Below are 25,742 nucleotides of genomic sequence, written 5' to 3'. Positions count from 1 at the left end.
AAACCCAGCACAACAAAAGTGCCATTGTGTATACAGCAGCAGAAGGTAGAGATAGGGGAAGGACAAGGAGATGATTACAGGTAAGCCCTGGAGCTGGAAAGGAGGAAGGAGGGGGAAAAGCAAAAAACAAAATCATCACCTAGACACTGTACATTCCAGAACAGAGGTAAAAGGTATGGGCAAAATGTGCTAAACAAGGTAGAAAAGTCAGAAGAATATTTAGGATGGTTTCACTGAAACCACCCAGACAGAAGATAAATACTCCTATGTACAAGAATATAACTACTATAATACTGCTCCTATGTACAAGAATATAACTACTATAATACTGCCCCCTATGTACAAGAATATAACTACTATAATACTGCTCCTATGTACAAGAATATAACTACTATAATACTGCTCCTATGTACAAGAATATAACTACTATAATACTGCCTCTATGTACAAGAATATAACTACTATAATACTGCCCCCTATGTACAAGAATATAACTACTATAATACTGCTCCTATGTACAAGAATATAACTACTATAATACTGCCTCTATGTACAAGAATATAACTACTATAATACTGCTCCTATGTACAAGAATATAACTACTATAATACTGCCCCCTATGTACAAGAATATAACTACTATAATACTGCCCCCTATGTACAAGAATATAACTACTATAATACTGCTCCTATGTACAAGAATATAACTACTATAATACTGCCTCTATGTACAAGAATATAACTACTATAATACTGCCCCCTATGTACAAGAATATAACTACTATAATACTGCACCTATGTACAAGAATATAACTACTATAATACTGCACCTATGTACAAGAATATAACTACTATAATACTGCCTCTATGTACAAGAATATAACTACTATAATACTGCCCCTATGTACAAGAATATAACTACTATAATACTGCCCCATATGTACAAGAATATAACTACTATAATACTGCTCGTATGTACAAGAATATAACTACTATAATACTGCCCCCTATGTACAAGAATATAACTACTATAATACTGCTCCTATGTACAAGAATATAACTACTATAATACTGCTCCTATGTACAAGAATATAACTACTATAATACTGCTCCTATGTACAAGAATATAACTACTATAATACTGCTCCCTATGTACAAGAATATAACTACTATAATACTGCTCCTATGTACAAGAATATAACTACTATAATACTGCTCCCTATGTACAAGAATATAACTACTATGATACTGCTCCTATGTACAAGAATATAATTACTATAATACTGCTCCCTATATACAAGAATATAACTACTATAATACTGCCCCCTATATACAAGAATATAACTACTATAATACTGCCCCCTATGTACCAGAATATAACTACTATAATACTGCCCCCTATGTACAAGAATATATCTACTATAATACTGCATCTATGTACAAGAATATAACTACTATAATACTGCCCCCTATGTACAAGAATATAACTACTATAATACTGCCCCTATGTACAAGAATATAACTACTATAATACTGCCCCCTATGTACAAGAATATAACTACTATAATACTGCCCCCTATGTACAAGAATATAACTACTATAATACTGCCTCCTAGGTGTGATGAGAAGTATAACTGGACAGACCATCCTTTGTGTATACAGAATATACTCACATCCTGATAATACTCGAGGACGCTCTGCAGGATCCTCTTCAGATTACTGACCTGATGTAGGAGAGGATATAGTACTGGTTAGTAGTGTATGATCGGGCGGTTTTCTGTACGGAATAATTAATCAGGAGAAGCCATTGTCCCCTCTCTCTGGCCGGACAATGAGCCGTGTATGTCGCCCTGTAGGGTCCGGGTGGTCTGCGCCCCTTCCTATAGATCACACTTCTTACCTTCAGCCTCCAGTTATCACCAGAGTCGGGCTTTATCCTCATCAGCCAGGCTTCATTAAACCACGAGGAGTCTCTGCAGACACAAAATGAAGGATCCCAAAACAAAGCGGTGGCAGCCATTAATAGTCATCACAGATGCAGTAAAGCGACAAGTGTTGCAATATGGCCCACCTGACACCAAGTGCCTCCCCGGGGATCTTAGGATTCCAACCCCTACTAAGTACTCACATGAGATTCAACACCTGGGCGATGGCCAGTCCTCCCGCCAGGTCCTGGTAGGACGAACATGGACCAGACACCTGAAATGTTTGTATCTATGGAGGAAAGATACAGGACGGGGTTAATTCTCCAGGACTGCGATGGGGACAAGTCACGAAATCTCTGCTCGGATTGCAGAACCTGGTCAGGCTGCCCCGACCCGAGCGTCAGCCTCAGAGGCAGGAGGTCAGGCTGGGCATTGTGGTGCCACTATAGGAATACGCCTGCATAAATCAGCAATGGAGGACACCAGGTGCACTACCTGGATGCGGCAGGAAGAGGAGGCCATCACCAGCTGCCACCACATTCCTGAGGAGGCCGGAGGTCAAAACCCCTGGAGAGGCTGCAGACGTCCTCAACAGATGTGGTGGTGACAGCGCTGAGGTCTCAGATTGTACTGAACTCCGAGGGTCTCCCTGTCCGAACCCCAAGAAGTCGCCTCTAATGACCCAAAAGCGCAAGAGAAGTCGGCTCCAACATACACAAAACCCTACAAATAAGAAGAACAACCTGATGACGGGGGCTAGGAAATGTCTCCAGTGACGCAGAGTGGGGGCTCGGCCATGATGACCCCAGTGGAACGCGGCGGGGGAGCTTGGCCATGATGACCACAGCGTAGTGCGGAGGGGGGGCTAGGAAATGTCTCCAGCGGAGTGTGGCCATGATGACCAAAGTGGAGCGCGGTGGGGGGGCTCGGCCAAGATGAACACAGGGGAGCGCGACAGGGGGGCTAGGAAATGTCTTCAGCAGAGAACGGCGGGGGGGCTCGGCCATGGGGACCGCGGCGGGGGGGGGCTCGGCCATGGGGACCGCGGCGGGGGGGGGCTCGGCCATGGGGACCGCGGCGGGGAGGGGGCTCGGCCATGGGGACCGCGGCGGGGAGGGGGCTCGGCCATGGGGACCGCGGCGGGGAGGGGACTCGGCCATGGGGACCGCGGCGGGGAGGGGGCTCGGCCATGGGGACCACGGCGGGGAGGGGGCTCGGCCATGGGGACCGCGGCGGGGAGGGGGCTCGGCCATGGGGACCGCGGCGGGGAGGGGGCTCGGCCATGGGGACCGCGGCGGGGAGGGGGCTCGGCCATGGGGACCGCGGCGGGGAGGGGGCTCGGCCACGGCCATGGTGACCACAAGTGGAGCACAGCGGGGAGGCTCGGCCACGTTGACTACAGGGAAGAGCGGCGGGGGGGGCTCGGCCACGGTGACCACAGGGAAGCGCGGCGGGGGGGGGGGGGCTCGGCCACGATGACCACAGGGAAGCGCGGCGGGGGGGCTCGGCCACGGTGACCACAGGGAAGCGCGGCGGGGGGGGGCTCGGCCACGGTGAGCACAGGGGAGCGCGGCGGGGGGGGCTCGGCCATGTGGTGACCACAAGGGGAGCGGGGCGGGGGGGGCTCGGCCATGTGGTGACCACAAGGGGAGCGCGGCGGGGGGGGGGGCTCGGCCATGTGGTGACCACAAGGGGAGCGCGGCGGGGGGGGGGCTCGGCCATGTGGTGACCACAAGGGGAGCGCGGCGGGGGGGGGCTCGGCCATGTGGTGACCACAAGGGGAGCGCGGCGGGGGGGGGGAGCTCGGCCATGGTGACCACAGGGGAGCGCGGCAGGGGGCTCGGCCATGTGGTGACCACAAGGGGAGCGCGGCGGGGGGGGGGGCTCGGCCATGTGGTGACCACAAGGGGAGCGCGGCGGGGGGGGGGCTCGGCCATGGTGACCACAGGGGAGCGCGGCAGGGGGCTGGGTTATGAGGACCGCAGGGGCAGTCACAGCCGCCAGACTTCTAACCCATAGAAAATCTTTGTTGGTTGTGAAGGAATCCCTAGAGCATTAGTGACGTGGAGGCCATTGTCCGGGAGGACTGGGATAAGATTCCTCAGGAACGCTGCCAGAAACTGATGTGACTGTTGCATCACGTGTACAGCACAGCAGGTTATAACAGCCAGAGGGGTGAATGATGAGAGGCTGCAGGGGTCGGTGGCCTTTTGTGGAGGACACTATAACGTGAGTTGTGCTGAGCTGCCAGGTTTGCACATGATGCTGAGATCCTGCAGCACTAGATGTGCAGGGACGATCACTGCTAGGGGCGCTGTATGGCCACACCTCGACCACTGGGACAGCAGACACTGAGCAATGTAGTAACAGCAGGAGAACCTCTGACAGAAGTGTCCATCCCCGGGGACGCTTACCCATGTCAGCAGGGGGTCGCTCTGCTCCCCTCTCCTGTTGCCGCTCATCTCCGCTGTATCCACCGGTTCTTTTCCCTTCTGAACATACGTGACATCCAACAGATGCCACGCCAGGCGAATTTCAACCGTTATTGTCCCTCACCGGCCACCGTAGCCTTCACGTATGCCGTATACATCAGGCAGTCGTAAAGTAAACGCCCACTTCTAAAAATTGTCCAATCGGCAAGCTGCGTTCGCAGATTGCTAAGGACAACACTTCCTGGTGAGGGGGCTTTCGTGGACTCCGTACTGAAACGAGGGGTGTCTTAGGTTTTGCCTGTTTTATTTTATTTTTATTTCTTTGGGGATAGAATGAAAAGGTCTGACGTGTCGGACACGCTGCCTGACTCTGCGCCCCCGGCCGAGCCGTCCACCGCGGCCTGACCCTGCGCCCCCGGCCGAGCCGTCCACCGCTGCCTGACCCTGCGCCCCCGGCCGAGCCGTCCACCGCTGCCTGACCCTGCGCCCCCGGCCGAGCCGTCCACCGCGGCCTGACCCTGCGCCCCCGGCCGAGCCGTCCGCCGCTGCCTGACCCTGCGCCCCCGGCCGAGCCGTCCGCCGCTGCCTGACCCTGCGCCCCCGGCCGAGCCGTCCGCCGCTGCCTGACCCTGCGCCCCCGGCCGAGCCGTCCGCCGCGGCCTGACCCTGCGCCCCCGGCCGAGCCGTCCGCCGCGGCCTGACCCTGCGCCCCCGGCCGAGCCGTCCGCCGCGGCCTGACCCTGCGCCCCCGGCCGAGCCGTCCGCCGCGGCCTGACCCTGCGCCCCCGGCCGAGCCGTCCGCCGCGGCCTGACCCTGCGCCCCCGGCCGAGCCGTCCGCCGCGGCCTGACCCTGCGCCCCCGGCCGAGCCGTCCGCCGCGGCCTGACCCTGCGCCCCCGGCCGAGCCGTCCGCCGCGGCCTGACCCTGCGCCCCCGGCCGAGCCGTCCGCCGCGGCCTGACCCTGCGCCCCCGGCCGAGCCGTCCGCCGCGGCCTGACCCTGCGCCCCCGGCCGAGCCGTCCGCCGCGGCCTGACCCTGCGCCCCCGGCCGAGCCGTCCGCCGCGGCCTGACCCTGCGCCCCCGGCCGAGCCGTCCGCCGCGGCCTGACCCTGCGCCCCCGGCCGAGCCGTCCGCCGCGGCCTGACCCTGCGCCCCCGGCCGAGCCGTCCGCCGCGGCCTGACCCTGCGCCCCCGGCCGAGCCGTCCGCCGCGGCCTGACCCTGCGCCCCCGGCCGAGCCGTCCGCCGCGGCCTGACCCTGCGCCCCCGGCCGAGCCGTCCGCCGCGGCCTGACCCTGCGCCCCCGGCCGAGCCGTCCGCCGCGGCCTGACCCTGCGCCCCCGGCCGAGCCGTCCGCCGCGGCCTGACCCTGCGCCCCCGGCCGAGCCGTCCGCCGCGGCCTGACCCTGCGCCCCCGGCCGAGCCGTCCGCCGCGGCCTGACCCTGCGCCCCCGGCCGAGCCGTCCGCCGCGGCCTGACCCTGCGCCCCCGGCCGAGCCGTCCGCCGCGGCCTGACCCTGCGCCCCCGGCCGAGCCGTCCGCCGCGGCCTGACCCTGCGCCCCCGGCCGAGCCGTCCGCCGCGGCCTGACCCTGCGCCCCCGGCCGAGCCGTCCGCCGCGGCCTGACCCTGCGCCCCCGGCCGAGCCGTCCGCCGCGGCCTGACCCTGCGCCCCCGGCCGAGCCGTCCGCCGCGGCCTGACCCTGCGCCCCCGGCCGAGCCGTCCGCCGCGGCCTGACCCTGCGCCCCCGGCCGAGCCGTCCGCCGCTGCCTGACTCTGCCCCCTGGCTTTTACCATAACTCTGGACCAGATGTTACAAAAGAAAACTGTAGATGGATTAACCCTTTAAGAACACAACTTTTTTCATAGTTGTTTTTTTTTGCTAGAACTTTTACACAAAAATAAACTTTTCCTCTTTATAAAATACTTTATGATATATTTTGGGAAAGCCATCGGCCCCAGGTTCCCATGGTGAGGCTTCCGAGCGGTGATAGAACTTTGTCTTTCTAACCGCTTAGATTCCGGGGTCATCACTGACTGCGGCATCTAAGGGGGGGGGGGGCGGCGCTAACACCCGCTGAGGATAGTGCAGTTTAGCTCCTGAACCCAAACCATCCCTGTAAATGGACGCATCAGGTCGCCAAGGGTTAATCTCTGTTTATTAACCCCTTCCCTCCGCAGCCAATCTTAATATTTGCGCTACCGATTTACCTATCCTTCCAAGAACCGTAGCATAGTCATTTCTCTATCCCTATAGATGTATGAGGATGAGTTTTAGTTATGAATGACGCCGTATTTCATCACTTTACCATAAAATGTACCGGAAAACAGAGGAAAAAAATCAAGATGGTGAATAATAAAGCAAATATAGTTTTTTTAAATGCGGTTCATTGTAAAAAAAAATAAAAAAAAATACCATGATTCTCCAGGTCAGCACCATTAGGGTGAAACTAAATTTGTATCGTTTTCTTTTTTTATTTATTGTTTTCGTGGCTTAAAAAATTCTAAACTTCTAAATTCTAAAAATATATGTATTTTTTTATTGGTGCCATTTTGGGCTACATACAATGTATTGGTCATTGTTATGGCAATTTTTTTCTGTAGCTGCGCCAACAAAAAAATTGTAATTTTGTTGTTTCAATTTTTTTTGTTCTTTTTCCCATGCCAAGACTGGACCGCGTCACTTAACTGCTACTTTCAGAGGCTGATGGCAATTAATGGATTAAACAGCGATTAAAGCTAGCCCCTAGAGGTGAGAGCCGACTATGTAACACAGGAAGGGTGAAAAAACAGGAGGTGTACACAGGGCTCCAGAGAAAAAAAAACCCAGTAGCCCCTTTTCTTTCCTGGGAGCCCTAATTTATACTTTTTGGGGGTTCTACTTGCATTTTCCAACATTCTGATCCCCAATTATGAACTATTTGCAGCACAGCGCCGTTCACTAAGTAGTGGCCATTCTTGGGTACTGCAGCTCAGCTCCTATTGCAGTGACTAAGAGCTGATGTGCAGTACCTGAGAATGGCCACCGCACAGTGTGGCGCTGTGCTGTGCCTGTTCTGTGCACTGATACCTGGAGTGTGCGGGAGCTGATCAGTGGGGGTAGCGGATGTCAGACCACCACCAATCTGATATTGATGATCTATCCGACATATAGGTCTTTATTATGTTAGTCCTGGAAAACCCCTTTAACTCATTAGAATCTTATCTCCCCCTAGTGGCAGCTGCTTGCGCTTCGGCATCCCCTCTACGCCCTGTAACGTGACTGTGGGGCGCTGATGGTTTTACTATGACAGCCAGGGCCTGCTGAATGCCCCGTCGCCACCATCTTGGTCGTCCTCTGAAGCTCGGCTATATGCTGACTTACACTATATACTGCAATACTACAGTACTGCAGTATATAGTATAAGCGATCGGACAATTACAGGTTAAAGGAGACTAAAATATAAAGTAAAAAAGTGCTTTTTTAAAATAAAAAAGTGTAAAAGTTCAAATCCCCCTTTTTTAACCCATTAAAATTAAATAATTATTTTAAAAAAACAAAACATTTGGTTTCGCCGTGTCGGTCAAAATCCGATGTATCAAAATATGTCTCTTGGAATAAGTGAAGGAAAAAAAGCGCAATTTTTTTTCTTGTGCTGATGTTTGTCACAGTGTGTCGGCGCAGGCGTTTTCACATCGCCTCCCTTTTTGTTGTGCACACGAATGGCCGACATGTGAGATCACCGAATTACACAGAACTTCTTTTCCTTGAAAGCTAAGTTCACGCTGTGAGTCATAGTAGAGAGCCGCGCTCTGCAGCCTCTGACTAGCCAGCTGCGGGGAACTACAACCCTCAGTATATTCTGGCAACCCCGGCTATCTGCGAGTTGTTGTCCTTTGGTACAAAGTCTTATAGGGCTTGTCCATGATTCGAAAAACATGGCTGCTTTCTTCCACAAACAGCGCCACCACTGTCCTTGAGTTGTGTCTGGTATTGCAGCTTTTGAAGTAAATGATGAGATGCAATACCAGACATGACCTGGGGACAGGATGGGCGCTGTTGAGGGCTCCTGAAGTCATTTGCTAGCTGAAAAGGATAGTGGCATTGGTGGCGTTCTTGCCTGTGTCTGGTATGGGTAATGTGCCCATGGGAGTGGGACCCCGACCAGATCCTCCTGCCACATGCATAGCGCCCCCTATCGGCAGAGCATTTTAGAACAGCCTTTGCATTTATAGCCTGGGATTGTGCACATATAGGGAGATGATGGCTGGTCCCTGGTGGCCTCTGCCTATAGCCTCAGCGGATACAGGAAGGGTCAAAGACTCTTCGGACTTGTCGTCGCTGCCCAATTATAGTCACCGGACCAATAACCGGCCACAACATAAAGTCTTCATTGTTTCTCCATCATAAAGACGATAATCCGCCACCAAATCGTTATTCATGGAAGGAAGAAAGGGTCCAAAGAAGATATTACCATCCCCTGTCTTCATTGTTATGGTGGGCTAGTCTGAAGTTTGCATGGAATGGTGGTCTGCTCTGAGCTCTGTGCAAAGGGGGCTGGCCTGGGGTCCAGGGAAGTGACTAGAAGAGCCAGGGCTTCATAGCAAAGTTTTGAATAGGGCTTCCCCTCGCCCTATTGCAGCATCGCCTACCCTCCAGGCATATACAGCGGACCCTCCTGCAGTGCCACCAACCCTGACGCCCCCCTCACCACAGCCAACCCTCCTACAGTACCACCAACCCCTTCTGCAGTGCCACCTCTTTATTTAGGGGGTGCTTGGCTTAGAGAGGATGAGAAACCCTGCATTAGATGGTTGTCGGGTATGGCTGGAATCGATGGTTGCAGCTGGACATTATGGCCATTGTGTGTGGCCACCTTATGGCCCCCTCCCAGCAGCTCCTCACATGCCCCTGACCTGTTGTTTGCTGGTGGATGAGGAAGTTCAGCTGTGGATTTCCTGCTTCCTCAGGTGACCTCACCCCATAAAATACCTGTGTGATCAGTGCCGTACACCCTGCGCTGTCATTCTGCTTCTTCCACCACGTATATAGAGTGTAAGCTCTGCCGGTGCCACACACTTTGGGAGATTTCCATACAAGTGTCTATGGTAATGGGTGATGTGAATACAGAAACATGGGAAACCCAGGTAAATTGTAGGATCCGTCAACAGTATTCTACTATACATAAACAGCTTACGCTCAGGTAGTGGGCAGAAAAAGACAAATATGGGTAATGTGTGTCAGACAAATGGGAGAACTTAAGTCGATTCCACCAAATGCAAATCTTGGGGGGAGGGGTAAGATCCACCAACAGCAATTTAATATATACAGTCAGATAAAATGGCAGGAAATATCCAGCATGGGTGATCTAATACAGATACATCAGGAGCCAAACACATTAAATCAAGTCATAGCCTTGGTAGAAAAAAAGATCAGTCAACAGCATTCTAATATATACAGCTGAACATCCATGAAGTCAGCCAAAAATTCAACATGAGTGATCTGGTACAGGCACATGGGAGCCATCAGACACATTAAATCAAGTGCTAGTCTTAGTAACAAAAAACAAAATAAAGAAAGAACGAGGATCAGTCAACAGCATTCTAATGTATAAAACCAGTTAGCTTCAAAGGGGAAAAAATCCAGATAAAATGGAACATCAGTGATCTGATCCATCAAATGCATTAAACCAAATGCAAATCTTATTTTTAAAAAAAGAGGATCTGTCAACAGCATCCTAATGTATGTGGGCAGCTAATTTCCAGGAAGTTGAGGAAGTTAACCTCAACACATTACATCAAGAGCAAACCTTGGAGAGAAAAAATGAAAATCTGTCAACAGCATTTTATTTATTTTATTTTACTCGCTTATATTAATTTAATATATTGTGAATAATATCATTACACAGAATTAGTCTGTTATCTACAAGATCTTACGATACTGCAGCTTCCACCCTCCCCTTCATGTTATTACTCCAAGTGGTGGCAGATAACAATCAGAGAACTTCTCTGGAAAAAAGAGCGTTACTAGTAATACTAGGTACATACAACAGTACAGAAACTGTACGCTGCTCAACACCGAGCCCTGTAGTAGTCTTATTACAGCCTGCCTATATAATATAACATTACATCCATCATGTCTAATAACACCTGATACATCATATTACACAGTAACCCGGCTCCTGATCCTCTTATTACCCCTGTAACCTCTTATTACAGGTACCCGGCTCCTGATCCTCTTATTACCCCTGTAACCTCTTATTACAGTAATCCAGCTCCTGATCCTCTTATTACCCCTGTAACCTCTTATTGCAGTAACCCGGCTCCTGATCCTCTTATTACCCCTGTAACCTCTTATTACAGTAACCCGGCTCCTGATCCTCTTATTAACCTGTAACCTCTTATTATAGTAACCCGGCTCCTGATCCTCTTATTACCCCTGTAACCTCTTATTACAGTAACCCGGCTCATGATCCTCTTATTACCCCTGTAACCTCTTATTACAGTAACCCGGCTCCTGATCCTCTTATTACCCCTGTAACCTCTTATTACAGTAACCCGGCTCCTGATCCTCTTATTACCTCTGTAACCTCTTATTACAGTAACTCGGCTCCTGATCCTCTTATCACCTGTATTCCTTTACAGTACTATATATAAATATAAACATATATATTATTGCAGTCTTCTAGTTTTGTACTTCCTTATTGCTATGCGTCACATAAATTGCGTGATCCTTGCCAAACAGGACGTGTAATTAAATTGTCACCTCCCGAGGACACTTAATGACATGTAATTATACACTTAGACGCGCCTATAATTATCGTGACATGGAATCTCGCCCTCTCGTTAATCCGCTTGAGGATCGGATAATAAGGCGGCTGGAGTGGGGGTGGGGAGGACATGTCAGCGATCTATACTGTAGCGTAGTTCCAGCTCCAGCCATTACGCCTTGTTTTCCTTCTCTCCTTCCTGCCGTCTCTCCGGGATTCGCTCTCTGGTTTGGGAGCTGTCCAGCTTTGAGAGTTGTTTCTGGGAAATACAGGCACCTGGCATCTGTCTTCCCATGTTTAACCTTCCCCTGGAGACAAAGACTTGAACTTTCCCGTTAACCCCTCGTATGCATTATTTAACCCTTTCCCCGGCGATGGCATGTTTACAAGCCGCAGACCATCTTAGCGCTTTACACACTTTATAGATGAGTGTTGCCTCGCAGCCTCTTACCTCTAGATTGTATACATGATTTTTAGCCCAAAATACATGCATTTATGTAAAGAAAAATTCCCCAAAAGTGGGCAACCCTTTAAGGTTTATTCAGAGACTACGGTTATGCCTTGGTAATAACGAGCTGTTTTGTGGGGTCCTTATACTGCAGGACTTCATACAAGGTTAATTTGGCCAGGAAAGTGGGGTTCTGGCCTGGGACAACCACAGGAGTTGAAAGGGGGGATGGTCCGGCATCCTCACTGGCACTGCATAAGAGAAGCAGGAACAGCCAGGCACAGAGGGTTATTCCCATCCTCATAGTTGGATAGTGTCCGGATAGTTCTTCTAAAAACAAGCACTTTTCTAATTTACTGCTTCTTAAAATTTGCAGCCGTTCTCGAGATATTAACACTTTAGTTTTGTTTACAGCTTGTTGCCTAGGAGACCGACTACCGCTGGACTGAACCTGGTCGGGATTAGGGCATAACAGCGCACTCCGGCGGTCCTGGCTTACTTTTTTTTAAGTGCTTACAAGCTCAATAGAAAAGAACTTGTAAGCACTGTGCACATTCTGCTGTGTAGCAGCGGTTGTCGGTCTCCAAGGCAACGAGCTGTAAACAAAATCAAACTGTTAATATCTGAAGAACGGCTGAATATTTTGATAAGCAGTAAATTGCAAAATTGCTTGTATTTACAAGCACTATCCAACAATATCCATTAATGAAATGGGAACCCCCTTTAAGCTGCATTTTGTCTGTGACAGGAAGCGATCAGGGGTGATTTCCCTTCCCTTACGGCCTTTACTCTGTTTTATGAAGGGTAGGACTTATCAAATAGCACCTTATATCTCAGCTTCCTAGGCAGTGTGACATAACGGGTGGATATGAGGGTTAACCTAAATTGATTTTGAGCCCGAAGTAATTCAATAACCCCTTATCTGCCCCCCTCCTCATATATACGCTACACGGAGGGCATCATATCCAAACTTCCTCGTTATGTTTTCCAGACAAAGAATTTCCTCCTCAGGGACAGAAAACATGTTTATGTCTGGATACGGAAAAAAAAAGAGACGGACACCCCCCTTCTCTCAACACCCAGAAAGACAGACAGACAGACACACACCCTGCCCTGTCTGGGACATGTGACTCACCTCCCAGGGACTGACCCCCAGACACACACAGGTCACCCCCCAAGGTGTGTGAGTCACCCGCAGAGCACACAGACAGACAGAGACGTGTGCTGCACCGAGGTCAGCTCACCAACACTAAATATATGTACATATATACACATATGGCCGCCATTACGGTTGTCAGTCAGCTTCCATGGACTCTACGCTTCAGCATTTTTGCATACCTACACATGGTTGCCATGTGAAGGCCACATAGCAACCATTCTGAGACTACAACGGGGGCCGTTTTGGATGTCATGCAGCTTTCCTGACTCACAGTTAATACATGAAGGGGTGAATGGACGCCATTCCTAAAGACTCATGATAGGGAACAGATGGTGAGGGACACAAGGAGGGTGTGATTCAGTGACTTAATTAAAGTATAATGGGCCTGACCTGCGGCGGTGTGTAAAGGACACCCTAAGAAGGTGGAGGATCAGCGCCTGTACTGAGGGACTCTTTAATAGCGGAGGATTAATAGAGAGGGGTGTGTGGAGGTTGACAATTATTGGGTTATTTTGTAAATCTTTTCTTATAACGCCCATGGGTCAATCAGCAAATGTAACATAGGTAATGGCCCTTTAAAGAGGATGTGTCATCAGGTCAAAAGTGGCCATTTTTTGCTCTTATTCTATCACTGTTGCTCCCACGGATTTCTTGTTATTAATCTACAGATATGAGTCTTTTTAGTGCCAATTTTTATGTTCTTTACCAAGGGGGCAGTGCTTACAGAATAATCATACAGAGCAGCCCACAGGGAATACCGCGAGACACGTCTCAGGAATAGTGCGACACACGTCCCCAGGGAATACTATGAGACACTTCCCCAGAGAATACCACGAGACACGTCACCAGGGAATACCACGAGACACGTCACCAGGGAATACTGCGAGACACGTCACCAGGGAATACTGCGAGACACGTCACCAGGGAATACTGCGAGACACGTCACCAAGGAATACCGCGAGACACGTCTCAGGAATAGTGCGACACACGTCCCCAGGGAATACTATGAGACACTTCCCCAGAGAATACCACGAGACACTTCCCCAGAGAATACCACGAGACACGTCACCAGGGAATACCGCGAGACACGTCACCAGGGAATACTGCGAGACACGTCACCAGGGAATACCGCGAGACACGTCACCAGGGAATACTGCAAGACACGTCACCAGGGAATACCGCGAGACACGTCACCAAGGAATACCGCGAGACAAGTCACCAGGGAATACCGTGAGACACGTCACCAGGGAATACCGCGAGACACGTCACCAGGGAATACCGCGAGACACGTCACCAGGGAATACCGCGAGACACGTCACCAGGGAATACCGCGAGACACGTCACCAGGGAATACCGCGAGACACGTCACCAGGGAATACTGCGAGACACGTCACCAGGGAATACCGCAAGACACGTCACCAGGGAATACTGCAAGACACGTCACCAGGGAATACCGCGAGACACGTCACCAGGGAATACTGCAAGACACGTCACCAGGGAATACAGCAAGACACGTCACCAGGGAATACTGCGAGACACGTCACCAGGGAATACCGCGAGATACGTCACCAGGGAATACCGCGAGACACGTCACCAAGGAATACCGCGAGACACGTCACCAGGGAATACCGCGAGACATGTCCCCAGGGAATACTGCGATACACGACTCCAAGGGATATAGAGAGACACGTCCCCAGGGAATACCGCGATACACGTCCCCAGGGAATACTGCGAGACACGTCCCCAGGGAATACTGCCAGACATGTCCCCAGGGAATACCGTGAGACACGTCCCCAGGGAATACTGCGAGACACGTCCCCAGGGAATACTGCCAGACATGTCCCCAGGGAATACCGTGAGACACGTCCCCAGGGAATACTGTGAGACATGTCCCCAGGGAATACTGCGATACACGACTCCAAGGGATATAGAGAGACACGTCCCCAGGGAATACCGCGATACACGTCCCCAGGGAATACTGCGAGACACGTCCCCAGGGAATACTGCCAGACATGTCCCCAGGGAATACTGCGATACACGTCCCCAGGGAATACTGCGATACACGTCCCCAGGGAATACTGCGATACACGTCCCCAGGGAATACCGCGAGACACGTCCCCAGGGAATACTGCGAGACACGTCCCCAGGGAATACTGCGATACACGTCCCCAGGGAATACTGCGATACACGTCCCCAGGGAATACCGCGAGACACGCCCCCAGGGAATACCGCGAGACACGCCCCCAGGGAAAACTGCCAGACACGCCCCCAGGGAATACTGACAGACACGTCCCCACCCAGGGAATACTGCGATACACATCCCCCGGGAATACTGTAAGACACGCCCCCACGGAATACTGCGAGACATGTCCCGAGGGAATACCACGAGACACGCCCCCAGGGAATACTGCGAGACACGCCCCCAGGGAATACTGCGAGACACGTCGCCAGAGCATACTGCGAGACACGGCCCCAGGGAATATTACGAGACACGTCCCCAGGGAATACTGTGAGACTCGTCCCCAGAGAATACCACGAGACATGTCCCCAGGGAATACTGCGATACACACCCCCAGGGAATACCACAAGACACACCTCCAGGGAATATTGCGAGACATGTCCCCAAGGAATACTGAGAGACATGACTCCAAGGAATACCGCGAGACATGCCTCCAGGGAATACCGCGATATACGTCCCCAGGGAATACCGTGAGACACGTCCCCAGGGAATACTGGCAGACACGTCCCCACCCAGGGAATACTGCGATACACGTTCCCAGGGAATACTGTGAGACAAGTCCCCAGGGAATACCACGAGACACGCCCCCAGGGAATATTGCGATACACGTACCCAGGGAATACCGCGAGACACACCCCCGGGGAATACTGCGAGACACGCCCCCAGGGAATATTGCGATACACGTACCCAGGGAATACTGCGAGACACGTACCCAGGGAATACCGCGAGACACGTCCCCAGGGAATACTGCGATACACGTACCCAGGGAATACCACGAGACACGCCCCCAGGGAATATTGCGATACACGTACCCAGGGAATACCACGAGACACGCCCCCAGGGAATATTGCGATACACGTACCCAGGGAATACCGCGAGACACACACCCTTGGGGAATACTGCGAGACACGTTCCCAGGAAATACTGCGAGACACGTCACCAGGGAATACTGTGAGATACGCTCCCAGGGAATACTGCGATACACGTCCCCAGAGAATACAGCGAGACACATCCCCAAGGAATACGGAAAGACATGACTCCAAGGAATACCGCGAGACATACCCCCAGGGAATACTGAAAGACATGACTCCAAGGAATACAGCGAGACACGCCCCCAGGGAATACCGCCAGACACATCGCCAGGGAATACTGCGAGACAGGCCCCCAGGAAATACCGCGAGACACGCCCCCTGGGAATACCACAAGACACACCCCCAGGGAATATTACGAGACACTTCCCTAGGGAATACTGTGAGACACGTTCCCAGGGAATACTGTGAGACACGCCCCCAGAGAATACTGTGAGACACACCCCCACGGAATACCGCGGGCCATGTCCCCAAATAATACTGCGATACACGTCCCCAGGGAATACTGCAAGACACGTCCCCAGGGAATACTGCGAGACACAACTCCAAGGAATAATGCGACACATGTCCCCAGGGAATAATGCGACACGTCCCCAGGGAATACTGTGAGACACGTCCCCAGGGAATACTGCGAAACACGTCCCCAAGGAATACTGAAAGACACGTCCCCAGGGAATACTGCGAGACACAACTCCAAGGAATACTGCGACACATGTCCCCAGGGAATAATGCGACACGTCCCCAGGGAATACTGTGAGACACGTCCCCAGGGAATACTGCGATACACGTCCCCAAGGAATACTGAAAGACACGTCCCCAAGGAATACTGAAAGACACGTCCCCAGGGAATACTGCGACACACGTCCCCAGGGAATACCGTGAGACACGTCCCCAGGGAATACCGTGAGACACGTCCCCAGGGAATACCGTGAGACACGTCCCCAGGGAATACCGTGAGACACGTCCCCAGGGAATACTGCAAGACATGTCCCCAGGGAATACCGCGATACACGTCCCCAGGGAATAGACACGTCCCCAGGGAATACTGTGAGACACAACTCCAAGGAATACTGGAAAATGTGCCCCCAGGGAATACAGCGAGACACGCCCCCAAGGAATACTGGAAAATGTGCCCCCAGGGAATACAGCGAGACACGCCCCCAAGGAATACTGTGAGATATGTCACCAGTAGTGATGAGCGAGCGTGCTCATTTTAACCCTTTCACCGAGCATGCTCGGATGCTTACCGAGTATCTTCGTCTGCATGATTTACAGCTGTTGGACAACCTCAACACATGCAGGGCTTGCCTGTATGTTAGGGAATCCTCACATGTGTTGAGGCTGTCTTAAAGCCGTAAATCATACAGACACAGGGACTCGAACATAATATACGAGCACGCCGAAGATACTCGGTAAGCACCTGAGCATGCTCGGTGAAAGGGTTAAACGAGCACGCTCGCTCATCACTAGTCCCCAGGGAATACTGAGAGACACACCTACAGGGAATACCACGAGACACGTCCCCAGGGAATACTGAGAGACATGTCCATAGGGAATACTGCGAGATACGTCCCCAGGGAATGCTGCGAGATATGTCTCCAGGAAATACTGCGAAGACACGCCCCCATGGAATACTGTGGGACACGCCCCCAGGGAATGCTGCGAGATACGCCCCCAGGGAATACTGCGAGACATGTCCCCAAGGAATACTGGAAGACACGCCCCCAGGGAACACTGGAAGACACGCCCCCAGGGAATACTGCGAGATACGCCCCCAGGGCATACCGCGAGACACGCCCCCAAGGAATACTGTGGGACACTCCCCAGGGAATACTGTGAGACACAACTCCAAGGAATACTGTGAGACATGCCCCCAGGGAATACTGCGAGATACGCTCTTAGGGAATACTGTGAGACATGCCCCCAGGGAATACTGTGAGACATGCCCCCAAGGAATACTGCGAGATACGCTCTTAGGGAATACTGTGAGACATGCCCCCAGGGAATACTGTGAGACATGCCCCCAGGGAATACTGTGAGACACGTCCCCAGGGAATACTGCGAGATACGCTCTTAGGGAATACTGTGAGACATGCCCCCAGGGAATACTGTGAGACATGCCCCCAGGGAATACTGCGAGATACGCTCTTAGGGAATACTGTGAGACATGCCCCCAGGGAATACTGTGAGACATGCCCCCAGGGAATACTGCGAGATACGCTCTTAGGGAATACTGTGAGACATGCCCCCAGGGAATACTGTGAGACATGCCCCCAGGGAATACTGCGAGATACGCTCTTAAGGAATACTGTGAGACATGCCCCCAGGGAATACTGTGAGACATGCCCCCAGGGAATACTGCGAGACACGTCCCCAGGGAATACTGCGAGATACGCCCCCAGGAAATACTGTGGGACACACCAACAGGGAATACTGCGAGACACGTTCCCAAGGAATACTGGAAGACACGCCCTCAGGGAATACTGCGAGACACGTCCCCAGGGAATAGTACGACACACGTCCCCTGGGAATACTGTGATACACGTCCCCATGGAATACTGCGAGACACAACTCCAAGGAATACCGCGAGACACGTCCCCAAAGAATACTGTGATACACGTCCCCAAAGAATACCGCGAGGCATGACTCCAAGGAATACTGTGAGACTCGCTCTTAGGGAATATTGTGAGACACGTCCCCATGGAATACCACGAGACACGCCCCCAGGGAATACTGCGAGACACGTCCCTAGGGAATACTGTGAGACACGTCCCCAGGGAATACTGCGAGACACGTCCCCAGGGAATACCGTGAGACATGTCCCCAAGGAAAACTGTGAGACACGTCCCCAGGGAATACCGTGAGACATGTCCCCAAGGAAAACTGCGAGACAAGCTAACAGGGAATACTGCAAGACATGTCCCCAGGGAATACTGTGAGACACCCACCCAGGGAATATACCGAGACACCCACCCAGGGAATATACCGAGACACCCACCCAGGGAATACCGCAAGACATGTCACCAGTAGTGATGAGCAAGCATGCTCATTTAACCTTTTCACCGAGCATGTTTGGGTGCTTACCGAGTATCTTCGTCTTCATGATTTACAGCTGTTGGACAGCCTCAACACATGCAGGGATTGCCTGTTTGTTACAGAATCCTCACGTGTTGAGGCTGTCTTAAAGCCGTAAATCATACAGCCACAGGGACTCGAACATAATATACGAGCACGCCGAAGATATTCGGTAACCACCTGAGCATGCTCGGTGAAAGGGTTAAACGAGCACGCTCGCTCATCACTAGTACAGGGAATACTTTGAGACACGCCTCCTTGGTAAAGATAATAAAAATTAGGGCTAAATAATAAACGCCCATCAATCTGGAACCATATGGCGGATTTACTAAAAAAAACAAAGAAAGAAAAACTTGGAAAACTCAGGGGAGCAGCAGGAATAAAATAAGCACAAAAACTGGACACTTTTGAACTGGTAACAGGTGATCTTTAAGGACTGTCTCCAGGTGTATGTAGAGTCACAGTGTGCCCTGTCTATCTTCAGGCAAAGGAGTCGTGACTGACGACACCTTTGCTTGAAGTCACACAGCACAGAGGCTGTCAATGAAGCAGGAGGAGGCAGCGCTGGGCGGGGAATAGAGCTAGAGTGACAGAGGCTTCAGATCTACCATAGCACTTCAGCTTCATTTGCATATCAATTCCAGGTGTATGCACGGTCACGGTGGGCCCCATCTTTAGGAAACAAAAGTTCAAATCAACCCCCTTTTGCCCCATTGAGAATAAAACAATGAAAATAAATACACGTATTTGGTATCACTGTGTTCAGAAATGTCCGATCTATCAAAATATAAAAACAATTAATCAGATCTGTAAACGTAAAGAAAAATCCAAACGCCAGAATTACGGTTTTTTGGTCGCCGCAACATTGCAAAAAGAGACGATCAAAACATCGTATGTACCCCAACTTTTCTTCTGCAGGTCCCTGTGATTTCAGTGACACCAAGTTGATATAGGGCCTTTTTTATGTTTTACTGCATTTGCATAATAAAAAAAAATAATTGTCGCCATATTGTGCTTTTTTTTCTGTCGACAAAGATGTGCAAGGGTTTTTTATGGGATTCATTTATTGGGCACATGTGACCTCTTCATCACTTTTGATTTTTTTTTTTAAAGCGGGATGAACAATATCTGGCATTCTTCATGGTGTTTATTGTGCAATTTATTAATTTTTTTTATTTAAAAAAAAAAAAAAAAAAAAATCTTAAAATGTTATTAAAACTTGTTTTTTACATTTTTCAGTCCAACTCGGGGATATGAAGATGTGATCACTTGAAGGCTCATATAAAACATTGTCAGGTCCTAGTGGGTGTACCAAGATGGCTGATCTGCCGGCAGATGTTAACCCTTCCAACACTGCTGCTGTTGTTATTGAACACAGCATTTAAGGGTTAAAAGGGAATCTATCAGCTGGATTTCATCCTCCCAAACTATTTATATGCACATGTAGCTCTTTCAAAGACAAGTCCAGTAATATCTTTACATGGCCAGTCCATTCCTCCGTTACAGAGAAATCAACATTTTTAATTGTTTTGCAAATGAGGCTGAAGAGCTATGGTAGATCTGAAGCCTCTGTCACTCCAGCTCTATTCCCTGCCTCCTCCTGCTTGACTGACAGCCTTGATGTATTGTGATTTCAGGCAAAGGAATTGTCAGTCAAGCAGGAGGAGGCAGGGAATAGAGCTGGAGTGACAGAGGCTTCAGATCTACCATAGCTCTTCAGCCTCATTTGCATATCAATTAAAACGTTGATTTCTCGGGAACGGACTGGCCATGTAAAGGTGTTACTGGACTTGACTTTCTTCATGCACCAATAAATAGTTTGGGGGGTGAAATCCTGCTGCTGTTATCCCTTTTTGTGCCCGGGATTAGGGATATCTCTAATTCCGGCTGCTGTTGAGATAATACTCAGGGCTGTATTTAAAGGGGCGAAAAAAATCTGCAGTGTCTTGCCCATATGTTATCTATTGTTCACTGGTATCAGCCATTTCAGACTGGATATGACTAACAGGAAGTGCATGGAACCCCCGTGATCACTACCAGTACTATATGTTACGACCTTTACGGTCATATATGTGACTTGTGTTATTATGTTACTGTACTATTATAGGGGCCCTTTATAAACCAGATTTTACTTTTCCTGTAACCCGGGGTCAGGCTGAGCTGCGGCTCCACGTGGTGCGGCGGGGCCGGCACTGGTTATGGGGCCACTCGTGTACATCTGGCGTTACTGAGCCTTCCCTCTGGCTGTGTCTCACATCTCACTGTGGGGCGTCCAGCTGTAAAGCCGGGATTTTTACAGATGAATCACCCCAATCTTCCCCTAACCACAAAATTAACTATTTCTTATCTTAGCAGTATCAGAGGCAGCAGATGACTGGGAAACTGTCAGAGGAGTTTAGTTTCTACATCAGACGACTGATGGCAGCGGGGAATCATTCACAAGCTGCTGTCCATCATCTCGCGAGTCTTAAAGTGCCTATTAGGGGTGATATGGATAAAGTACATGAGCAATACCTGGATTACATGGAAAACTCCAGGGGAATCTCCTGACGGCAGCTAGCCTGCTTTCTGATGGTTTCCACTTAGCTATTGCCTCAAAATACTAACAAGACATAGGTCATAGACTGTGCTCGTGTGGCAGCAGAGATATTCCCACATTTGGTATAATTCGGGGGACACAACAAACGGGGTATTAGTTATTGCACCCAATCTGTAAATGATGATTATTGGCCTCAGCCCATTACGATAAAAGCAACAGTGCCCCCATAATAACAGTGACATCCACTGTCCCCCCATAACAGTGACATCCACAGTGCCTCCATAATAACAGTGATACCCACAGTGCCCCCATAATAACAGTGATATCCACAGTGCTCCCATAATAACAGTGATATCCACAGTGCCCCCATAATAACAGTGACATCCACTGTCCCCCCATAACAGTGACATCCACAGTGCCTCTGTAGCACCCTGAGGATTCGGCTGCTACAGGGGTATTGCACCTCAACCCAGAGGTGTGATATTCCACTCCCGGGTAAGGAGGGAGTGTGGAACTGGGCTCGGTAGGCTGCATGCACTACACACATCCCATTTCCGAGGAACAGGCCGACGGTACTCCCACTTGGAAATGTGCAGGTACGACCGAGTCTGTTCCTGGCTGGAGTGGGAGGGGGGTGGTACATCCCAGTAGTGTAGGGGCAGATAGGGGGAGCAGCCTGGGTAAAGATAGGAGCTCATTGGGTGCTGGTCACCTGAGCTCACACATAGAGGGTGTATATAAGGTGGGCACCAACTAAGAACAGGGTCAGTTGCAGAGAGAAAGTCAGCGAGCGGAGGAGAAGAGAGACCCAGAGTGAGAGAGGAGAGAGAGAGACCCAGAGGGGGAAACAGAAGAAAGGACTCTAAGACCCCAAATTAAATCCCTGGGTGAAGAGTCGGCATCAGGGTACCGGAACCCAAGCTGGTGGGGGCAAAAACACTCCCCAGCCAGAGACCGGAGACCGTGGGCAGCGTTTGCCACGGTCACCCACCACATCCACCACGAAGGCATACCACGAGGAGGGTCAGGGAACCCAAGGCCAAGGGTCTCCCAACAGAAGGCCTGAGGGAGCTGGACCTGGGTGGATCAATAGTGGGGACGGCCAGAGAAAGGACAGAAGGAGAGCTCAGGGTCACGCTCCGGACTTATTTGGGAGTTGGCTGGATCCAGAACCTGGTGGACGCAGCACGGCTCGGGAGGTCACTCGAAGCTGGAGTGACCGGAACATCAGCAGTGAGTAAACATCCTAAACTGCATAACCCGACTCTGTCTCTGATTGCCGTCTACACTGCATCACCACAACTCCCATCCTCTGCACCTGATCCCCCTGAGGCTATACCCCACCCGTTGGGGGTTATATCACCAAAGCTGCACCTACACCACCAGCCTCAGCGGACCCTGCTGCAGCGGCGGCCATAGTGACCGCAATACAACGGGTGGCGTAGTCGACAATAAAGAACTTATAACATCTGTAGGACTGCCACATACAACTCAGTTTGACACCCTGGGCACGGACCGGGTCACAGCCACTCGGAAGACTACAACCCCCATCTGATCCGGCTCCGGATATTCCCCCTAAAAGAATATGGCCCAGGGGGCGCGTCAACTTTGGCGTAGTCGGCAGGATTACGTGCCCACAACACCCGGGTACTGCGTGCCTGAAGAAAAGTGCGAGTTTACCTCAAAAAGAAGTCTCCTGCCGGTTCCGGAGGGTCCCCGTCATCGGACCCCATCACCAGTCGATTCCCGCCGGTTGTCCGCCATTAACAGCGTTTTCCCGCCATCTGCAGAGTTTCCCGCCACAGGGAAGCGATTCCCGCCATTTCCAAAGGTTTCCCGCCTTGGAAGAGCGGACGCCATTATGGGCGTGCCAGAGGGTGGCGAGAGGCCACCTCCCATCGTGGGCCAGGACCGAAAATGGCGCCAAAAGTGGAAACCGCCCCCACCAACAGAGACTGTGATGCTAGAGGTGTCTGTCAGCGTGAAAGAACAGCCCCTGGAGCTGACAGTCACCAAGTGGCCCCGGGACCGCCCTCGAAGGGGGAGGAGACGAAAGGAGAGAACGAAGATGGGTGCCGCCTGGAGCAGTCTAGAGCGAGCGCACCCGGAGGCAAGAAGCCTGGAGAAGAATATCGGAGGAGCTTACCCGGAGATGGCGAGAAAGCAGAGCAGCACCGGCCCGTTGGCCAGGAGCCTGCTAGAAACAGAGGAGGGAGAGCAGAGCAGCACCGGCCCGCTGGCCAGGAGCCTGCTGGAGACGACTGTAGGAGAGCAGAGCAGCACCGACCCGTTGGTCAGGAGCCTGCTGGAAACAACGACCCCACTAGGCCTAGTGGAGGTCCTCGCACAGCTCCCCCGAGACCGGGAGTGTGCACAGACTGCCCTGGAGGGCCTCGCACGGAGGATGGCCCGGGTACAGCGAGAGACATTGGCGGAGTGGAGCCGAGAGATGGCCCAGCAAACCAAGACCCGGAGCACGCCAGCCAAGATGAGGAGACAGACCGCCTCTGAGGATGGCGCGGGAGGACCCAAGGCCGGAGACGGCGCCGAGAAGGGAGCCGAACGCATGGAGGCAGGTAAAGGGGACGTCTATACCCCAAACCAGGACACCGCTTACCTGCCCCAGCTCCCCGTCGCAGAGCCCGAAAGTCCCCCTGCTGTGCCCGAAAACGCCATGTCACCGACGCAGACTAGGCCCCAACCGGAAGCCGCCGCCGCGACCCCTGTGACGCCATGCGCACCGACCCCGAGCGTGGCAAAACAGGAAGTAACACCAGCCTGGTCGCAGGGCCTAGAATTCCCGGGCGTTGCATCACCAACAGCGCCCCCTACCTCCGCGGAGCCTCCGGCCTGGCCGCAAGGCCAGGTAGCCCAGGGCGCCGCCGTCCTGACGGTGCCCTTCACCTTCCAGGTGCCCCAAGCCTGGCCGCAAGGCCTGGGCAACCCGGGCGCCACCACCACCGCGCCCGCACCCGTAAAACCAAGGGTGCCGCGTCTGGGAGAGGACTTGTTTGCCCAGCACACGTGGCCGGACGGACAGCCTTTCATCTGGCCCCAGAGATATTATGAACTGGAGCACCAGAGGAGAGTTGGGGCCATGTGTGCACCCCTGATTCCGGCTCCGAAGCCCGTGATAAGGATCTCGCCCCCGCTTGAAGAGACCCAATTTGAGTGGGACCCCACCGGAGAAGACCTAATGGGGTTCACTCAAGAAACCAGGGCAGCTGCAGCGGAGCGTGCTGAGTGCTGCCGACAACAGCTCGAGGAGTTTGCGAGGGAGCGGAGAGAGAGGCGGGTCCGGGAACAACAGGCCCAAATAAGGAGCGCCGAGCAGAAGAGCCGAACCAGGAGGGACCCCCGTGCAGCGCACAGTCCCCGCACCACCGGGACTGTAATTAAGTTCAACATGCAGCATGGGTGGGGCTTCATCAGAGACCACAACACCCCCGGCGACGTCTTTGTCACGCGCAGAGATGTGGAGTCCCATCTGCCGGAGGGGCACAGAGGTCGTGACCTTTATATCGGGGATGAGGTCACCTTTACCCGGCACAAGTGTGCCAAAGGACCTTACGCCCTCCATGTGCATCGCCTGACAAAGGAGGAGCTGCGATGTGAGGAGGAGGAGCAAGAGGATCCGGACGGGTCTGAAGCTGAGATCCCCAAAGAAGGAGCAGGAGGAAGACGTTGTTGAGTACAGCGGAGTAGGTGCTGTAAATAGTTACCCGATCGGGGTATAAAGAAACTGTTACTGCAAATATAGTCCCCGTTGGGACCAGCTGAGTGAACTGTTTACCCGTTTACCCTTAATCCCACAGGCTGAGGACTGTGAGCAGCCATTCCCTTTCCCTCCTTAACTGGCCGAGGACTGAGAGCGGCCATATCCTTGTATATAGTTGCGCGTCCTAAAGCGCCCCCTACCGGTTTTATAGAAAAACCAGTTTCCTAGAAAGACTGTCGCACTTTACCCGGTCACACGTTGCACAGTGACCGGAGGAGGAGCCAGAGGCGACGAGAATGTTTTATATTGATATATATATATATATTGTTTTATATGTTTTATATGTTATGCAAAAATTTGTATGTTTTGGTGTTATGTCTTACAGCCCGAGGACGTGCTGTGATTTACCAGGGGGGAATGTAGCACCCTGAGGATTCGGCTGCTACAGGGGTATTGCACCTCAACCCAGAGGTGTGATATTCCACTCCCGGGTAAGGAGGGAGTGTGGAACTGGGCTCGGTAGGCTGCATGCACTACACACATCCCATTTCCGAGGAACAGGCCGACGGTACTCCCACTTGTAAATGTGC

At 52.0% G+C, this 25,742-nt stretch overlaps 1 protein-coding gene across 2 annotated transcripts in view; it reads right to left on the bottom strand.

Moving 5' to 3' along the window:
- HOOK2 (hook microtubule tethering protein 2) overlaps nucleotides 1-25,742 on the bottom strand; it is a 153,883-nt gene that overhangs the window by 18,917 nt on the left and 109,224 nt on the right. Inside the window, exons 1-4 of one of the 2 annotated variants that reach the window (XM_073654301.1) lie at nucleotides 4,339-4,564; nucleotides 2,128-2,213; nucleotides 1,900-1,972; nucleotides 1,673-1,723 (exon numbers count right to left, since the gene is read on the bottom strand). In XM_073654301.1, coding sequence (XP_073510402.1) covers nucleotides 1,673-1,723; nucleotides 1,900-1,972; nucleotides 2,128-2,213; nucleotides 4,339-4,386 — 258 coding nt within the window. In that variant the 5' untranslated portion in view covers nucleotides 4,387-4,564. Of the gene's footprint in view, nucleotides 1-1,672; nucleotides 1,724-1,899; nucleotides 1,973-2,127; nucleotides 2,214-4,338; nucleotides 4,565-25,742 lie in introns of those variants that run through there. The other variant, XM_073654300.1, reaches the window with a different exon arrangement.

Source organism: Phyllobates terribilis, unplaced genomic scaffold (genome assembly GCF_046119375.1).
Source record: "Phyllobates terribilis strain yellow unplaced genomic scaffold, ASM4611937v1 Scaffold_11__3_contigs__length_659146591, whole genome shotgun sequence".
Taxonomy (NCBI): domain Eukaryota; kingdom Metazoa; phylum Chordata; class Amphibia; order Anura; family Dendrobatidae; genus Phyllobates; species Phyllobates terribilis.
Note: the sequence above shows the minus strand (reverse complement) of the source record. Positions and strands in the feature narration are given on the sequence as shown.